The 16,095-nt window shown below is 44.0% G+C and overlaps 2 protein-coding genes across 2 annotated transcripts in view; both read left to right on the forward strand.

Moving 5' to 3' along the window:
* IFI30 (IFI30 lysosomal thiol reductase) overlaps window positions 1–9,073 on the forward strand; it is a 68,872-nt gene extending 59,799 nt beyond the window's left edge. Inside the window, exon 7 of the mRNA XM_077272830.1 lies at window positions 8,897–9,073. Within this exon, the coding sequence (XP_077128945.1) occupies window positions 8,897–8,968 (72 nt within the window). The 3' untranslated portion in view covers window positions 8,969–9,073. The remainder of the gene's footprint in view (window positions 1–8,896) is intronic.
* Window positions 9,074–13,935: 4,862 nt separating this feature from the next.
* Window positions 13,936–16,095, forward strand: part of LOC143784496 (mpv17-like protein 2) — a 40,807-nt gene continuing 38,647 nt past the window's right edge. Inside the window, exon 1 of the mRNA XM_077272818.1 lies at window positions 13,936–13,981. The gene's annotated coding sequence lies outside the window, so the exon portion shown is untranslated. The remainder of the gene's footprint in view (window positions 13,982–16,095) is intronic.

The following is a 16,095-nucleotide window of genomic DNA, read 5'->3' on the forward strand; positions in this document are numbered from 1 at the left end:
GAATGTCGACAGAAAGGCCTATACTTCTACCGAAGAGACAGGATCTGCTGTACCAAGGTTCGGTGTTCCATAGCAACCCAGACTCACTCCAGCTATCTGCTTGGATCCTGAACGCCTAACCCTAAGATCTAGAGGCCTATCAGAAGACGTGATCACCACGCTCCAAGCAAGTAGGAAGCCGGTGACTTCACAAAAAAAAAAAATAACGCTTCCAGATCTTATTATAGATTGCTGAAGTCCCAGAAGACACTGCAAATCCAGACATTCCTAGGATACTTGACTTCCTACAACTAGGTTTTAAAAAAGGCCTCCGGCCTAGCACTTTAAAAGTACAGGTTGCAGCTCTTAGTGTCTTCTTTGACTCCTCTCTAGCTTCCCATCCTTGGATAGCAAGGTTCTCTAGAGCCACACAGAGAATGACACCCCTTATGAGAAAATCATCTCCACCCTGGGACTTAAATTTAGTTCTCAATGCTGTGTAGATCCCCATATCTGTTATCAGAGGACATGGATATAGCCAATCTCTCTCTTTTAAAACAGCCTTTTTGGGGCCATCACTTCAGCCAAGAGATTAGGGGAATTGCAGGCGTTATCCATACAGGACCCATACCTTCAGGATTTTGAGGACAGATTAGTTTTTAAGACTTAACCCGGCCTTTCTCCCCAAAGTACCGTATGTTCTGGTGTATAAGACGACTGGGCGTATACGACGACCCCCAACTTTTCCATATAAAATATGGAATTTGGGATATGCCCGCTGTATAAGACGGGGGTCATCTTATACGCCCAGTCATCTTATACGGCATGTGGTTCCCAGGGTCTGTAGGAGAGGAGACTCTCCTTCAGGCCCTGGGATCCATATTCATGTAAAAAATAAAGAATAAAAAATATGGATATACTCACCCCTCCGAGAAGCCTGGCTGTCACCGCTGCAAGCGTCTGCCTCCGTTCCTAAAAATTGCAGAGCGTGAACGACCTACGATGACGTCACGGTCTTGTGATTGGTCCGTGACCACTCATGTGACCGGTCACCTGACCGCGACGTCATCGAAGGTCCTTCACGCTCTGCAATTCTTAGGAACGGAGGCAGACTCTTGCAGCAGTGACAGCCAGGCTTCTCGGAGGGGTGAGTATATCCATATTTTTTATTCTTTATTTTTTACATGAATATGGATCCCAGGGCCTGAAGGAGAGTTTCCTCTCCTTCAGACCCTGGGAACATCCAGATCCCTCCCTGCACACGCCGTACCTGGCGTATAAGACGACCCCCCGACTTTTGGGACAATTTTTAGGGGTTAAAAAGTCGTCTTATACGCCGGAAAATACGGTAGTTTCATCTACAAATATCAATTAGGAAGTAATCCTTCCCTCATTCTGCCAACATCCTAGAAACTCGAGAGGGCGACTATCATAACCTGGACGTTGGAGAGACCGTTTTAAAATATCTAAGGGCGACTGAAGGTTGGAGACGAGACCCGAAACTGTTCATACAGTACGGGGGACCAAATGAAGGTTGCAAGTCAGTAAAGTCTGCCATTGCTAGGTGGATTAAAACTACTGTAGAACTAGCGTATAGAGCCCAAGGGAAAGATCCCCAGACATCCTTGGAGCCCATTCAACCTGAGCTATAGCTACGTCATGGGCAGAAAGGGGGGAGCTTCAGCAGAGTAGATCTGTAGGGCAGCGACTTGGACCAGTCTTTCTACCTTTACTAGACCCTATAAGCTAGATGTCTCATCAGAGCAGTTAGCCTTTGGTAGGAAAGTATTGCATGCAGAAGTCACACCCTAAGATTACCATTCTTTGGTACTTCTCCAATGGTGCTGTCAGGTGGTGACGTGGAAAAGGGTAATTAAACCTACCGGTAATTGTATTTCCAGGAATCCATCCTGACAGCACTACTAGTTCCCTCCCACTGCAAAATTGTATTATATGCTAATGTGATGTAACATTGGTGTAGAATTTGTTAATAAACTTTTTTTTTTTTCCTGTCCCACTGAGGGTAAGAAGGACATCCTCCAATGGTGCTGTCAGGATGGATTCCTGGAAATACAATTACCGCTAGTTCTAATTACACTTTTTTTTTTGGCATACACAAAAGCACGGTCCGCCACAGTAACTCTGCTGCCTCATTAGTGAGTGGCTCCCTCACGGGTTTCATCTGAATCGCATCACTTGGAGATTTTGATGTAAACCCCAAAGTGCTCAGCATAAAGAGCAGGATTAAACGTGTTCCCAATAAGTTTCAACTCAATCCACAAGAAAATCAAGTCCCCACTCGGGTCCATCATCTGTCACTGGAAATATAGGGGGCTTCCATGTTACTGGTAGTCCAATGGCTCTTCAAAAGCGCCTTGCCCCCCAAAAGAAATTCGGCAAAGTCTGGGCTCCCAAACCCAAATGCCCCTCTCACTTCTGAGCCCTGCAGTGTGCCTAAACCAGATTTAAGGTCTAGCATTTTTGTAGCAATGAGAGCTTGCCTAATTGTATGTGTCTCCAGAAGTATGAGCTGTCCACTACAACGTACAGACATTAAAATGGCAGTTTACAAATTTTCACTCCAATATCCAATGATCCTTGTTTCTGGAAGTCATCCATGGAGTCAAAATCATAATTACACTTGTAGATAAATTCCCCAAGGGGTATAATTTACAAAATGGGATCACTTGAGGAGGTTTCTGCTCTTCTAGAACTTGGGGGGGGGTTCTGCATATGGAGTCTGAAAACATTTTAGGAAAATCTGCACTCAAGGAGGCAAATAGCACTACGTCTCCTCATATGGCCTAGCAGTACTGTATTTCCACATTCAACAAATTGTGGGAGAAATTTTGGTGACCTTTTTACCTATTAGATAGCCCACCAATCTAATAACTTATCATTTATCCTTTGGCCACGTTCAAACGTTCAGTATTTTGTAAGGCAAAACCAGGAGTGGAACAGAGGAAAAGGATAATAAATACAGAAGTGGTGATGTGTTTCTATCCCCCACTACTGGCTTTGTCCTACAAATGCTGACCAAATACTGAATGTGTGAATATGGCCATGTGCTAGGTGATCAAGCCGTGTAAGTACATATTTGCTACTTGTTATAGTCACATGACAGGGACGGGTCCACTCTTATAGATATCCGAGAACAAGTGGCCTCCATACACAACACAATCCCCTATTCCAAGACCAATGATGCCACCTATAAGGAATAAATACAACCACACCATGACCAGATTACATATTACCACCATATAGTGACTGAATAACGCCACATACAGGGGACAAATACCATGACCAGACTATGGGGTTGTGGCACCATTGCATGGTTCAGGTAAACACTTAATCTTGCAGTATACTAGATGTATATTTTGCTTCTGTAGCACTACTGAATATGCCCTATGTTCTTTATATGCACTGTGCACTTTATGATTAATCTGAATTAGGGTACATCACCAAAACTGAATAAGCATTAACTGACATTCCTATTGTTCTTGCAAATTGCTTTTTGCTGCTGTTAATGTTTGCCTGCCATCCTTGGTGTATATTCTGGCTCGCTATTGTACCTCCTTTTGGCCCACAACTTTTTAATGTCATTTTAAGTGAGGATCTTAAGTATTCATGGTTATGACACTTAGCCACTAAGGTCCTGCAATGCCTGCACAGGAGAAGGGACAAAGCAAATCAAAAACTAGACTGTTTCTAACTGGAGGCATTTGCTAATATTAATATACCTACTACATATTTGGATAGGATCTTGGATATGAAAATGCCCTTTTTTTTTTTTTAAAGTAATTCCACTGGAGACAGACTAGTGCTTACCCACCATAACATGTCTTATTGTTGCATCCTCAGGGGGTATTTTTATCTGTATATCAACCCCTTCATGATATTTGACGTGTGTGTTTATACGCTGCTCAATAAAAAAAATAAAATAAAGGGAACACTTAAACAGAATATAACTCAAGTAAATCAAACTTTTGTGGACTCAAACTGTCCACTTAGAAAGCAACACTGTTTGACAATCAATTTCACATGCTGTTGTGCAAATTTAATAGACTACAGATGGAAATTATTGGCAATTAAGACACGCTCAATTAATGAGTGGCTCTGCAGGGGGGGACCACAGACCACATCTCAGTACCAATGCTTTCTGGCTGATGTTTTGGTCACTTTTGAAGGTGGGTTGTGCTTTCGCACTCGTGGTAGCATGAGACTTACTCTACAACCCACACAAGTGGTTCAGGTAGTGCAGCTCATCCAGGATGGCACATCAGTGCGAGCTGTAGCAATGTTTGCTGTGTCAGCGTAGTGTCCAGAGGCTGGAGGTGCTACCAGTAGACAGGCCAGTACACCAGGAGACGTAGAGGGGGCCGTAGGAGGGCAACAACCCAACAGCAGGACCGCTACCTCAGCCTTTGTGCAAGGAGGAACAGGAAGAGCACTGCCAGAGCCCTTTAAAAATGACCTCCAGCAGGCCACAAATGTGCATGTCTGCACAAACGGTTAGAAACCGACTCCATGAGGATGGTCTGAGTGCCTGACGTTCACATATGGGGGTTGTGCTCACAACCCAACACCGTGCAGGACCCTTGGCATTTGCCACAGAAAACAGGATTGGCAAATTCGCCACTGGCGCCCTGTGCTCTTCAGATGAAAGCAGGTTCACACTGAGCACATGTGAGTCTGGAGATGCCGTGGAGTGATCTGCTGCCTACAACATCCTTCGGCATGACCGGTTTGGCAGTGGGTCAGTAATGGTGTGGGGTGGCATTTCTTTGGAGGGCCGCACAGCCCTCCACGTGCTCGCCAGAGGTAGCCTGACTGCCATTGGGTACCGAGATGAGATACTCAGACCCCTTGTGGGACCATATGCTGGTGCGATTGGCCCTGGTTTCCTCCTAATGCAGGATGATGCCAGACCTCATGTGGCTGGAGTGTGTTGGCAGTTCCTGCTAGATGAAGGCATTGAAGCTATAGACTGGCCCACCCATTCCCCAGACCTGAATCTGATTGAACACATCTGGGACATCACGATCCACCAATGTCATGTTGCACCACAGGCTGTCCAGGAGTTGGCGGATGCTTTAGTCCAGGTGTGGGAGGAGATCCTCAGGGGATCATCCGCCGCCTCATCAGGAGCATGCCCAGGCATTGTAGGGAGGTCATACAGGCACATGGAGGCCACACACACTACTGAGCATCATTTCCTTGTCTTGAGACCGTTACAGGCTGATCCAACTTCAGTGGAAATTTTTCCACTTTGACTTTGAGCATCATTCCAACTCCAGACCTCCATGGGATATTAGTTGTGATTTACGTTGATAATTTTTAGGTTTTATTATTCTCAACACATTCCACTATATAATAAAGATTTACAACTGGAATATTTCATTCAGTGATATCTAGGAGGTGGGATTTTGGTGTTCCCTTTATTTTTTGAGCAGTGTATTTTATTACATTGCCATTGACCTTGTCACAACATATCACTTTGCTATCCATGATATGAAAACCCAGACGTTTCTCTCCATGTTATGTGCTGAGGGGTTAATCAGCCATGACAGGGTTGGGTTTTTTGGGTATCTGTAAGATGGACTACTCGCCATATGTCCACCCCAAAGGTGTGGTTCAGCAAGTTAAATGTCCTACTACCGTGTTCTGTCTGTGGGTCTGGAGGCAGGAAGCTCCAGTGACGTGTTTGTGACTGTGTGCTGGGCTCTGTACCCTGAGTGGTCAGCTTCACACAGACATATGGACTGTGCTGTACACTATCTTTTTGGTTCCTGGATTTGCCAGAAAGGCCATGTTTATTTTGTCGAACTCTGCACTGGTTTATGCCGTGATTTAAATAAACCAGGAAATGTTCCTGTCTACCTCTGAGCAGATGAGTGAGTCTATCTACCACAAAATATATATCTTTATCTTTATTTAACTCCGTACCAGGTGTTCAGTGAACATCACATATAACACGTGGCTCACTGCCAGGAGCGGTGCCTGCACCTCTCCTGGCTGTTTAACCCCCTAAATCCTGCAATCGATATAGAGCACAGCATTTAGAAGGAAGAGGCTTTCCCTGCCAATCGGCACACATTCTATGTCATTGCAAGGGCCCAATCGATGCCATGGTGACCACGATTACGTCTGGGTCACCAGGCTAGCAAGCATGTTAGACCATGCTCAGAGCATGGTCTAAAAAGCATGTGTCGGTGTAGAACTGACAGTTCTTTAAAAAAATAAATAAATAAATTGCAATGCTTTAGAACTGCATTCAGACTGCTAACGTAAAAGTAAAAACGAAGTATAACACTAAGAAAAAAAAAAAACAGGACAAAACTATTGTTCCATAAATATTATATAATGATAAACCAAAGTACATATATATTCGGTATCTCCACCTCCGGAACGACCAACTGTCACATTAGATTACTCTTTTCACAGTGTTCACTGAAAGGGATAATTGAAGAAAACAACTGCTTTCATACCGCCGAACTAAGGGTACCGTCACACAGTGGCATTTTTATCGCTACGACGGCACGATTCGTGACGTTCTAGCGATATCGTTACGATCTCGCAGTGTCTGACACGCTACTGCGATCAGGCACCCAGCTGAGAATCGTACGTCGTAGCACATCGTTTGAAACTTTCTTTCGTCGCTGGATCTCCCGCTGTCATCGCTGGATCGTTGTGTGTGACAGCGATCCAGCGATGCGTTCGCTGGTAACCAGGGTAAACATCGGGTAACTAAGCGCAGGGCCGCGCTTAGTAACCCGATGTTTACCGTGGTTACCAGCGTAAAAGTAAAAAAAAAAAAAAAAACGTACATGCTCACCATCTGATGTCCGTCAGGTCCCTTGCCGTCTGCTTCCCGCTCTGACTGTCTGCCGGCCGGAAAGTGAGAGCAGATCACAGCGGTGACGTCACCGCTGCGCTCTGCTCTCACTGTACGGCCGGATCTCAGTCAGAGCAGGAAGCGGACTGCAAGGGACCTGACGGACATCAGATGGTGAGTATGTACGGTTTGTTTTTTTACTTTTACGCTGGTAACCACGGTAAACATCGGGTTACTAAGCGCGGCCCTGCGCTTAGTAACCCGATGGTTACCCGGGGACTTCGGCATCGCTCCAGCGCCGTGATTGCAACGTGTGACCGCAGTCTACGACGCTGGAGCGATAATCATACGACGCTGCGACGTCACGAATCGTGCCGTCGTAGCGATGTAAATGGTACTGTGTGACGGTACCCTAAGTGGAGTAAATGACAAACGTAAACAAAACTGGTATAGCTAAAAAGTCATCTTGACTAGCAATAAACAAGCCCCCATACAGTGTCATCAGACAATGTTATAGTTCTCAGAATACAGCAATGGTTTTGGTACCAATAAAAACAACTTGTCCCACAAGAAACAAGCACTCACATGACTGTCAGGAGAAATATAGAAAACTAATGGCTCTCAAATATGGCGCTGCAAAATCTTGTTTTGGACAAGGTTGGGTTTTGTTTTGTTTTTTTTCCCCCCACATTATAGGAATTAATGCAAAGTACCCAGAGGGTTGTTAATCTTTTTGGATGTGATTTTGAGGGGTGCAGTTTTTAGAATAGTGTCCCTTTGGGGTTTTTGCCATATAGGCCCCCGCATCCCAAAGTCACTTCAAATGTGATGTGGGTCCTACCATTTAATTTAATTTTTTTTTTTTTTTTCGTTAAACTGAAAAATTGCTGGAAAACTTTAACCCTCCTAGCAAAAAAAAAAAATAACACTTACTTTACTTCAGCATCCTAAACTAGTTTGTGTGATAACATTCTGGTTTAAGGGCATAAGAATTAAAACTTTAAACCTCAAAATTTGACATCTCCCTTTTTTTTTTTTTTTTCTCACAAACTTAAGTCATATCGAACAAATTAACACTATTGTGAAGTACAATGTTGCAGAAAAGTCTCAATCGCTGGGATCCATTGAAGCGTTCCAGAGTTATTACCTCCTAAAGTGACACTTTTCACAATTATAAAAACTGGCCTGACCAGGAAGGTGAAAATGGGCTCAGGGTGGAAGGGGTTAACCACTTGGTGAGCTATAAATGTATTTCATAGGTCTGTAAGGAAAATATGAATCCTGGTCAGGAGGTGAGGCGGCTCCATAACAGGCTAGTGCTTGTTGCATTACCATAGCCATCAGTTGCCTGTAACTGCAGCAACCACAGTTGGCTCTGATCGCTGCAGTTTAACCATTAAAATGACACCATACCATTGTCAGTGCACATGTATTAGCTCCTATCGTGCCACGCTACTGCAATCGCATGATGGCCACTGCGATCACGTGGTTACCATGTCAGCTTGATGCCTGATGGCCCAAAGCTGCCATCTTGGTCCTCCTGTGAAGCTCAACCATGGACTGCACTTCATCTCAGACCTGCAAATGCACTATATACTGCATTATTGTGTGGTGAGGTCTGCTCTTGTATAGCGTTTTGGTAAGGAGAGAATGTTTCAACGCTTAGTTTTTTTTTTTTTTTTTTCTTTCCCCTAATTCGGAATACCTTGTTATAACACCATAGAGTATCATATACTACGTTCATGGCATATATACTTGTGCACATGTAACTGCTTAAAGGGGAAACTTGCATATTAACAGCAGAATATGAAGGTTTGTTGGAAAAAAACGTTGAGTATTTTCCACTGAAATCCCAGGTGTTTGTATATGTATGAGTAAAGTGAGTGGTCCCCCTAGTGATCGACACTGATTTCTGCATGCCATCACACATGGAAAACTGTCCATCATTGAATAGGACCGCCTAGTGGACTCTTGTGTGTAAACACCAGGAATATCAATAAATAAAATTTCAAGTGATGTTTGCTTCCTTTAAGTTCACTTTCCATTATTAATGCTAATAATATGCTCGATTTCTAAAACCAGGGGGTGAAACCAGAAGCTTGTGGAAAGGAAGAAGTTACTTCATTAAGGAAGGATGCTGTCTGTTTCAACTGAATTAGTTACTACAAGAATTTTTGCCACCTGTTAAATCAAATGTTAAAAAATGCATTCTTAAATTACAGTATTCAGATAATAAAGTTTGGGCTGTTTTTTTACAAACTTGGTTGTCATTTTTCAAGATACAGTATTTAACTTCTTCGACTGGGGCTATATAGCAACACTTGTTGTGACCGAAGTTTACTAGATGTTTCTGCCATATTGCATTGTGCATCAGTTAGTACAGTAACCGTGACGAGCAAGAAATGCAACTGCACTGGAGATGTGTAACTTTTATATATTTATACACTGCTGAAAAAAAAGCACACAAATACAATGTAGCTCCAAGTCAACCTCACTTCTATGGAATCAACCTGTCCAGTTATGAAGCAACACAGACTGTGCATTTAGTCCTCCTGCTGTTCTGTAAATTGAACAAACAAGTATAAATGATAGGCAATTAGTAAAACAACCCATATAAAGGGGTGGTTCTTCACTCCCCAATCCATCCCCAAGGTACAGTAGCATGGCACATCAATGTGAGCTGTGGCAAGAGTAGCTGTGTCCGTCAACAGTGTCCAGAGCATGGAGCGGATACAAGGAGATGTGAAGGGGGCTCTAGAAGGGCAACAACCCAGCAACAGGACTTGGCAATAGCTAGAGAGGATGGGTTGAGAGAGGGCTTTTTTGAGGATGGGTGTGATTGAGGTATGTTTGAAAGATGAGGGGAAAACACCAGTTGTTGGTGATGGGTTGAAGAGATGAGTTACGGTTGGAATGAGGTGGGATGGGATAGGGTCAAGTGCATAGGTGGTCTTGAGTGGAGCAGAAAGTTGATCTGTAATGGTGAAGTTGGTTTTGGAGGAGGATTGAGTAGTTAGGAGGAGCTGTGGGGATTGTTGGCCAAAGCTTTCTCTGCCTTATTCTTCAAGCAGGAGATTGATAACATCAAAGTCTTCAGCTGAGATGAGTGGAGAGTGAGGAGCTGCTGGGGAACTGAGGAGAGAATTGAAATAGCTGTTTAGGGTTGTGAGACAGGAAAGATATGAGATGAGAAGTGTGTGTGTGTGTGCTCGTTGGAGTGGAATCTTTTCCATCTCTGATCAGCAACCCTGAAAGCCCGCCTCAGTTCTTTGGTCAGGCTGGTGTGCCAGGGTTGCTTGTTGATTTTGCAAGCTTTGGTATGTGTGACAGGGGTGACCGATTCGAGAGCTACAGCTATAATTGTGGCATTATATAAAGCGGCAGCAGTGTCCGCATTGTGAACGGAACTTGCAGGTGCTTCTCACAGAATATCAAAAAGTTATTTTACTTTAGTTCAATACAAAAACTGAAACGCGTATATTATATAGTCATTACAAACAGTGATCTATTTCAAGTGTGTATTTCTGTTAATGATGATTATAGCTCACAGCCAATGAAAACCCAAAAGTCCATATTTCAATAAATTAGATTGTAGGTTGAGGAAAAGTTGTGAGATGTATGGAGAGAGCGATGACCAGTTAATTATTAGGTGTAAGGATTAGGCAGGTTACTAGAAAGTGAAGGATAAGGGTTAGTGAAGGCAAACAAACATGGTATACAGTGACTATGTATCCAGTCACCTTTAAGTTCCCTTCTGGTTAAATTGTGGGTTAATTCATAGCTGCATACTTTTGTTACACTTGTATGATGCACTCTGCACCAATAAATATAACGAAGTGTAAATATCATAAAAAAAAAAAAAAAACAGAAGTCATAAAACCAATGGGGCATTGCATAAAGTTATTAGAATTGCATCAGATAAGGCCACACCTAGAGGCAGGTCAACATTATATGCAATTGTGCTAATCGTAGTATAAAAAATTCTAATATATTTCAAACATACATCCACCAATAAAAGATGGTAATGTCACTGGAATGAGAGGAAAAAAAATGTGCACACTGGTCAGGATCTCTAAAATGAACTAAATATTTTTATTTTTAATTTCTGAATAGATGGACACCTAAAAACAATTTAAAAGCACCTAGCTAAAATAATCCACTGGATGTGTCCATCTTGGGACTGCCACCCCCTCCTCTAATCTTCACTCCAAGGTACGCTACTGAATTAGACATCAATAGCAATGCATACTGACAGTGTGATAGCAGAACTTTATAAGTTAGTTCAAAGTAAGAAAACACTGTCCTAATAGGGTAGGAACAAGTAGATACTTCATAGGTCAAATCCTAAATCCTTTATGGGTCATAAGTCCAACGCTGAAGATGGAAAAATCAAAAAATAAACTTACAATGTAGAATGAGGTAAGATAGTCTGTTCATAGGCAAAAGTTAAAAGAAATACCATTAGGAAGAAAGCTTTTGCCCCAACGCTAGAGGGTAAAATCTCTTATGGAAACATAAAAAAAGTAATCACGTAGTAGGGGAGCCTGAATATAAAAACTGGAATGTAGATCGGAGCACAGTGCGCACCCCCACGTGTATCGCTACCGAAAAAGTGGCTTCCTCAGCGAAAATGGTGAATAAACAAGTCAGTTTGTACTGTATAAGAAAGTAAATAATGAAATACTTGTCACCATTTTGGAAAGAGGTCCAAGTCTTGGATCTAAGGAAATGCAGGTCGTGCATGTGTACCATCAAAATCAACAATTCACTTTGCAGATGCCAATGATGCATGCACCAGCAAAGATGTAAATGCGCAGACGTGCGACATACGGGCAGGCCAGTAAACATACTTCTGGAATAAACAACCAGCCCAACGTATGTGCATGCTGGTGATGTCAGTTGTTTCAGGGGGTAGGGGGGCTCGGGGGACCTGGAGGGGGGGGGGCTCAGGGGACCCCATTTCTGTCTCCTCTGATGTGCTAGATCATATCAGAGAGATATGAATAAGTCCCCCTGTCACGGGGTCCTTCTCCGATATCACACAATCAACAGAGCTAGAGTATAGTAAATAATTCCAAGACCTTTATTTAGGCAAAAATACGAAAGGTCCATATATACGATCCACCACACAAAGGATAAAATAGTCCAGACACGAATGCAGTTCAGTAACAGGATAAAAGTCCAACAATTCAGCAGACAGAGGACAGCATAGTCCATATACTCTTTTTCTCTATGCTGTGAACCCATCATCATTTCACACAGGACTGATCTGTGTTTCACCTCCCTGATATTTACAAGTCCCTCTCCTCACTCACAGGTTAGGGGGGGTGGGTCACAGGGGCTCATTGTTTCAACAAGCTAGTTCAATATGTCATCAGCATATTAGCAAACAACATTATTCACTGACCCTGTGGAGAGATATCAGCCCCCACAGTCTTGTACTGTTATCAGATGGCAAATTTCATCAATTGGCAAATAACTCATCCTACAAGAGAACACCATGATAATCTGTAAAATATAAATATACACAAAATGATACTCACATAACATATCCCACCATCACACCCCCCCCACACACACACAAACACACTGAATAAATCCACACACCAATATATGTATGTATATATCTATATCACACTCTAAATCTCTGAATATATAATAAAGCCTCCCCACACACCCTCTGAATCTTTGGTGTCTTCAGCTGCTCAGCCACAGGAGCACTTACCACCGACCATCTTCTCTCTTCTGTGGGCTGGTGAGTGATGTCAGCAGTGTGATCACAGGGCCTGATCATGCTTCTAGCGTCGCTCTGACCAGCTGTCAGAGCATCAATTGTACTCATGTCTGTAAGATGAGAGTAAAATTGGGAGCTGGAGCGATGCAGCTTCTCTGTGCCGGCTCTGAGAACTGCTGACTCCTAGACCAGGGGCAGCAGAATGCAGCCGCCAGGGGAGGTACTTCAGACCGCCACATTAGATGGCCCAACTGCGCCCCCCTGCACCCGGGGCACTTGCCCCGGCTGCCCTCCCTAGATACACCTCTGGCAAGACCGCTACCTCCTCATTTGTGCAAGGAGAGCAGCGCCAAAGCAAAGTGATTAGTCTAACACCGTGCAGTACAATTGGCATTTGTCAGAGAAGACCAAAATTGGTAGATTTGACATTGGCGCCCTGTGCTCTTAAAGGATGCGCGCAAGTTCATCCTGAAGGTGGGCGGCAAAGCAAGATGGAATGCTACAGGATTGACACCGGCGACAATCTTATAGAGAACGATGAACTTAGATGTGAGTTTCAAGAAGGAACCTTCAACCTAATGTTCTTCAAGGACAACCACACCAAATCACCAACACACCGGTCTGGACCCACCAAGCGTCTCCGATCAGCCACACACTTATATTTGGACTCAATCTTCTTCAAGTTATTCAAAACCCCTTGCCACACAGATGTAATAGACTATGAAAATTGTTCCTCTTCAGGTAATCCTCAAGACCGCTCTCTATTAAAAGAGCAAAACTGCGGATGAAATCTGTCTGCCCTGAAGAATGGATACTTGGCGGTAGCCTCATAAGAACGGTTATTCACCTCAAACTCAGCTAGAGGTAAATAACCCAATCCTCCTGATTCTCAGATACAAAACACCTAAGGTGTGACGGCCAAGCTGTGAGTCAGGATAGTCAAGGAGTCCAAGGTCAGAAGCCAGGGGAGGTAAATCATGAACAGAAGGAAGAGACAAAGGCATAGTCGGGTAGAGTTCCAAGATCAAAATACCAGGATAGCAAATCAGAGCAGAAGGGGTTAAACAGACAAATGGTCAGAATGACGTCCATGGTCAGGCAACAAAAGATCTATAAACAGAAAGCAAGACACAGAGACAAACCACACAGTAGCTGATTGTATAGCAGGCAGAGGTCTGGGAGAAACAGCTTAGGTCAGTACCCTGGCAATCACCTGGGATAATGAGCATCTGGAGACACCTAGAGCCTCCCAGTCTCAGATTGGATGGTCGAGCTATCAATAAAAACACTGACCGCTCAGCAGACCCCTTCATCAGACTGGATAACTGAGCTGTCAATCAAAGTACTGATTGCTTCAGCATGCTTCTGTACCAGATTGGACAGCTGAGCTGACCGAGCATCCCAGACACAGAGGGGTGGAACCATGACATAAGGTAAGTTCTTAAGGTTCTGGTTAACATATTCAGTTTGCCCTTTAGACTGTGGATAAAAAGCTGAAAAAAAACGACAGATGGATCCCTGAACAAGAGCAAAAAGCGATCTCTTTGAAAATTTGCGCCTTGACGTTAGGTAAATCAGGTTGCGCAATGGAATGAGATATCTTGCTAAATCTGTCGCACATCACCAAAAATTACAGTATTACTTCCGACACAGGTAGATCAGTGATGAAATCTACTGGTAAATGAGTCCAAGGTCTACTGGTTATTGCCAACAGTTGAAGAGACTCAGACGGACGAGTATGATGGGTCTTAGAACGCGCGTGCACACTACAGGCAGCTACATACTCCCGAACATTTTGGGGTACCCCTGATCATCAAAAACACCAAGCAAGAAGATCTGTGGTGGCTTTACTACCAGGATGTCTGGATGTTCACTTCAAACTTCTAGACAGAGATTCACAGGTACAAACAGTTTACCTAATAGACAGGCAATAGGGGCATCCCCCTGAGCTTCTACAACTTCCTTCTCAAGATTGCAGCATATAGACGCAATAACCACCATTTTTAGTATTATATGAGCCGGTTCACAATTATCTCCTCCCCAGGAAATCAACAAGATAAGGTATCCGCGTTAATGTTCTTATTTCCCGGCCAATATGTAACAAAAACGTTTGGTGAAGAACAACGTCCTTCTTACTTGTCTAGGCATTACACATTTCACAGATTCTAGATATACAAGATTTTTATGATCAGTGAATACCATGACCGGATGAACTGCCCTCTCCAGAAAATGACACCACTCTTCAAAAGCCCACTTAATTGCTGAAAGTTCATTGTTATTTATGTCATTGTTGTCCGCTGATAAAAAACTGTTTCTTAGAAAAATATGCACATGGACGCCATTTATCCGGAGATACACCCTGTGACAATACAGCCCCCTCCCCCATTTCAGACGTGTTAACATCTAAAATAAATGGCTGAGTGACATCAGGCTGTATGAGAATCGTTGCAGATGCAAAACACTCTTTCAAGGTATCAAATGCCTCCCTGGCCAGACTGGTCCATTTGGAAAAGTCCATCCCTTTCCTGGTCATATGCATCACAGGTTTGACCACCACCAAAAAAGTTTTGATGAACTTACGGTTATGGTTGTCAAAATCCAATGTAGTGTTGTGCTCGGCGCCCCTGCATGGTGTCCCGATATATCACCATGCTGGTACTTCCGACTTAATCATTGCCCCGGCCCGTGACGCAATCCCCAGTTTGTGCCAGTCCTTGCCTTCTTCCTCCTCTGTGCACGCCACAGTGTCTCAGTGGTGTGCTTAGGGTGCGGGTCCGCGTGCTCCCCTGTTCTTAAAGGGGCAGCAAGTATGTGGTAAATGCTCCCAGCATGTGCTGGGAAGCATTTAGTAAAATGAGCTTGCACCTGCAAAGTATCTACCAGCCAATATAGCCGGGTGACATCTTGTATAAAAGACACCCTCTTCAGAGAGGGACCTGAGCAACCCATATAGTTCTGTTAGGTGGTTGGTGGTAACTGTATGTTGCCAGGTTTCCTTCACTAGTCTGATAGTGTTCCGTATCCTGAATACCCGTTAGTCCACCATAGTTGCCCTTGTATTCCTGTGACCTCTTTGGCAGTGTCCGTACCCTATGGCTGCATCAGCGGTACCCGTCTGTCACCTTGGAGGCTGAATACCCCTGCCTGCACAGGGAGAACCTGTTCCTGTGGCCATCCTGTGTGAACTTGTCTTGAGAAGCCGTCTAGTCTGAACTAGCCCCAAGAGGCTGTCCTGTCCAGAATTGTGAACTTATCCCTGTGGCCGTCCTACCTCACAGAGAGAACCTGTCCCTGTGGCCAACCCGTGTGAACTTGTTCCGAGAGGCCGTTCTGTGTCGACTTATCCCGAGATGCCGTCCTGTGTGAACTTGTTCCGAGAGGCCATCCTGTGTCGACTTATCCCGAGAGGCCGTCCTGTGTGAACTTTGCCGTCCAGTGTAAACTTGGCCTGAGGTCTTCCTGTCTGAACTTGCCCAAGTGGCCGTCCTGCTCTGTCTGAGAAGCACAAGTAGTGTCCCTGCCCTTTAGGGGTCAGAAGCTACGGCCA

The sequence above is a fragment of the Ranitomeya variabilis genome, chromosome 1 (assembly GCF_051348905.1).
Source record: "Ranitomeya variabilis isolate aRanVar5 chromosome 1, aRanVar5.hap1, whole genome shotgun sequence".
Taxonomy (NCBI): Eukaryota; Metazoa; Chordata; class Amphibia; order Anura; family Dendrobatidae; genus Ranitomeya; species Ranitomeya variabilis.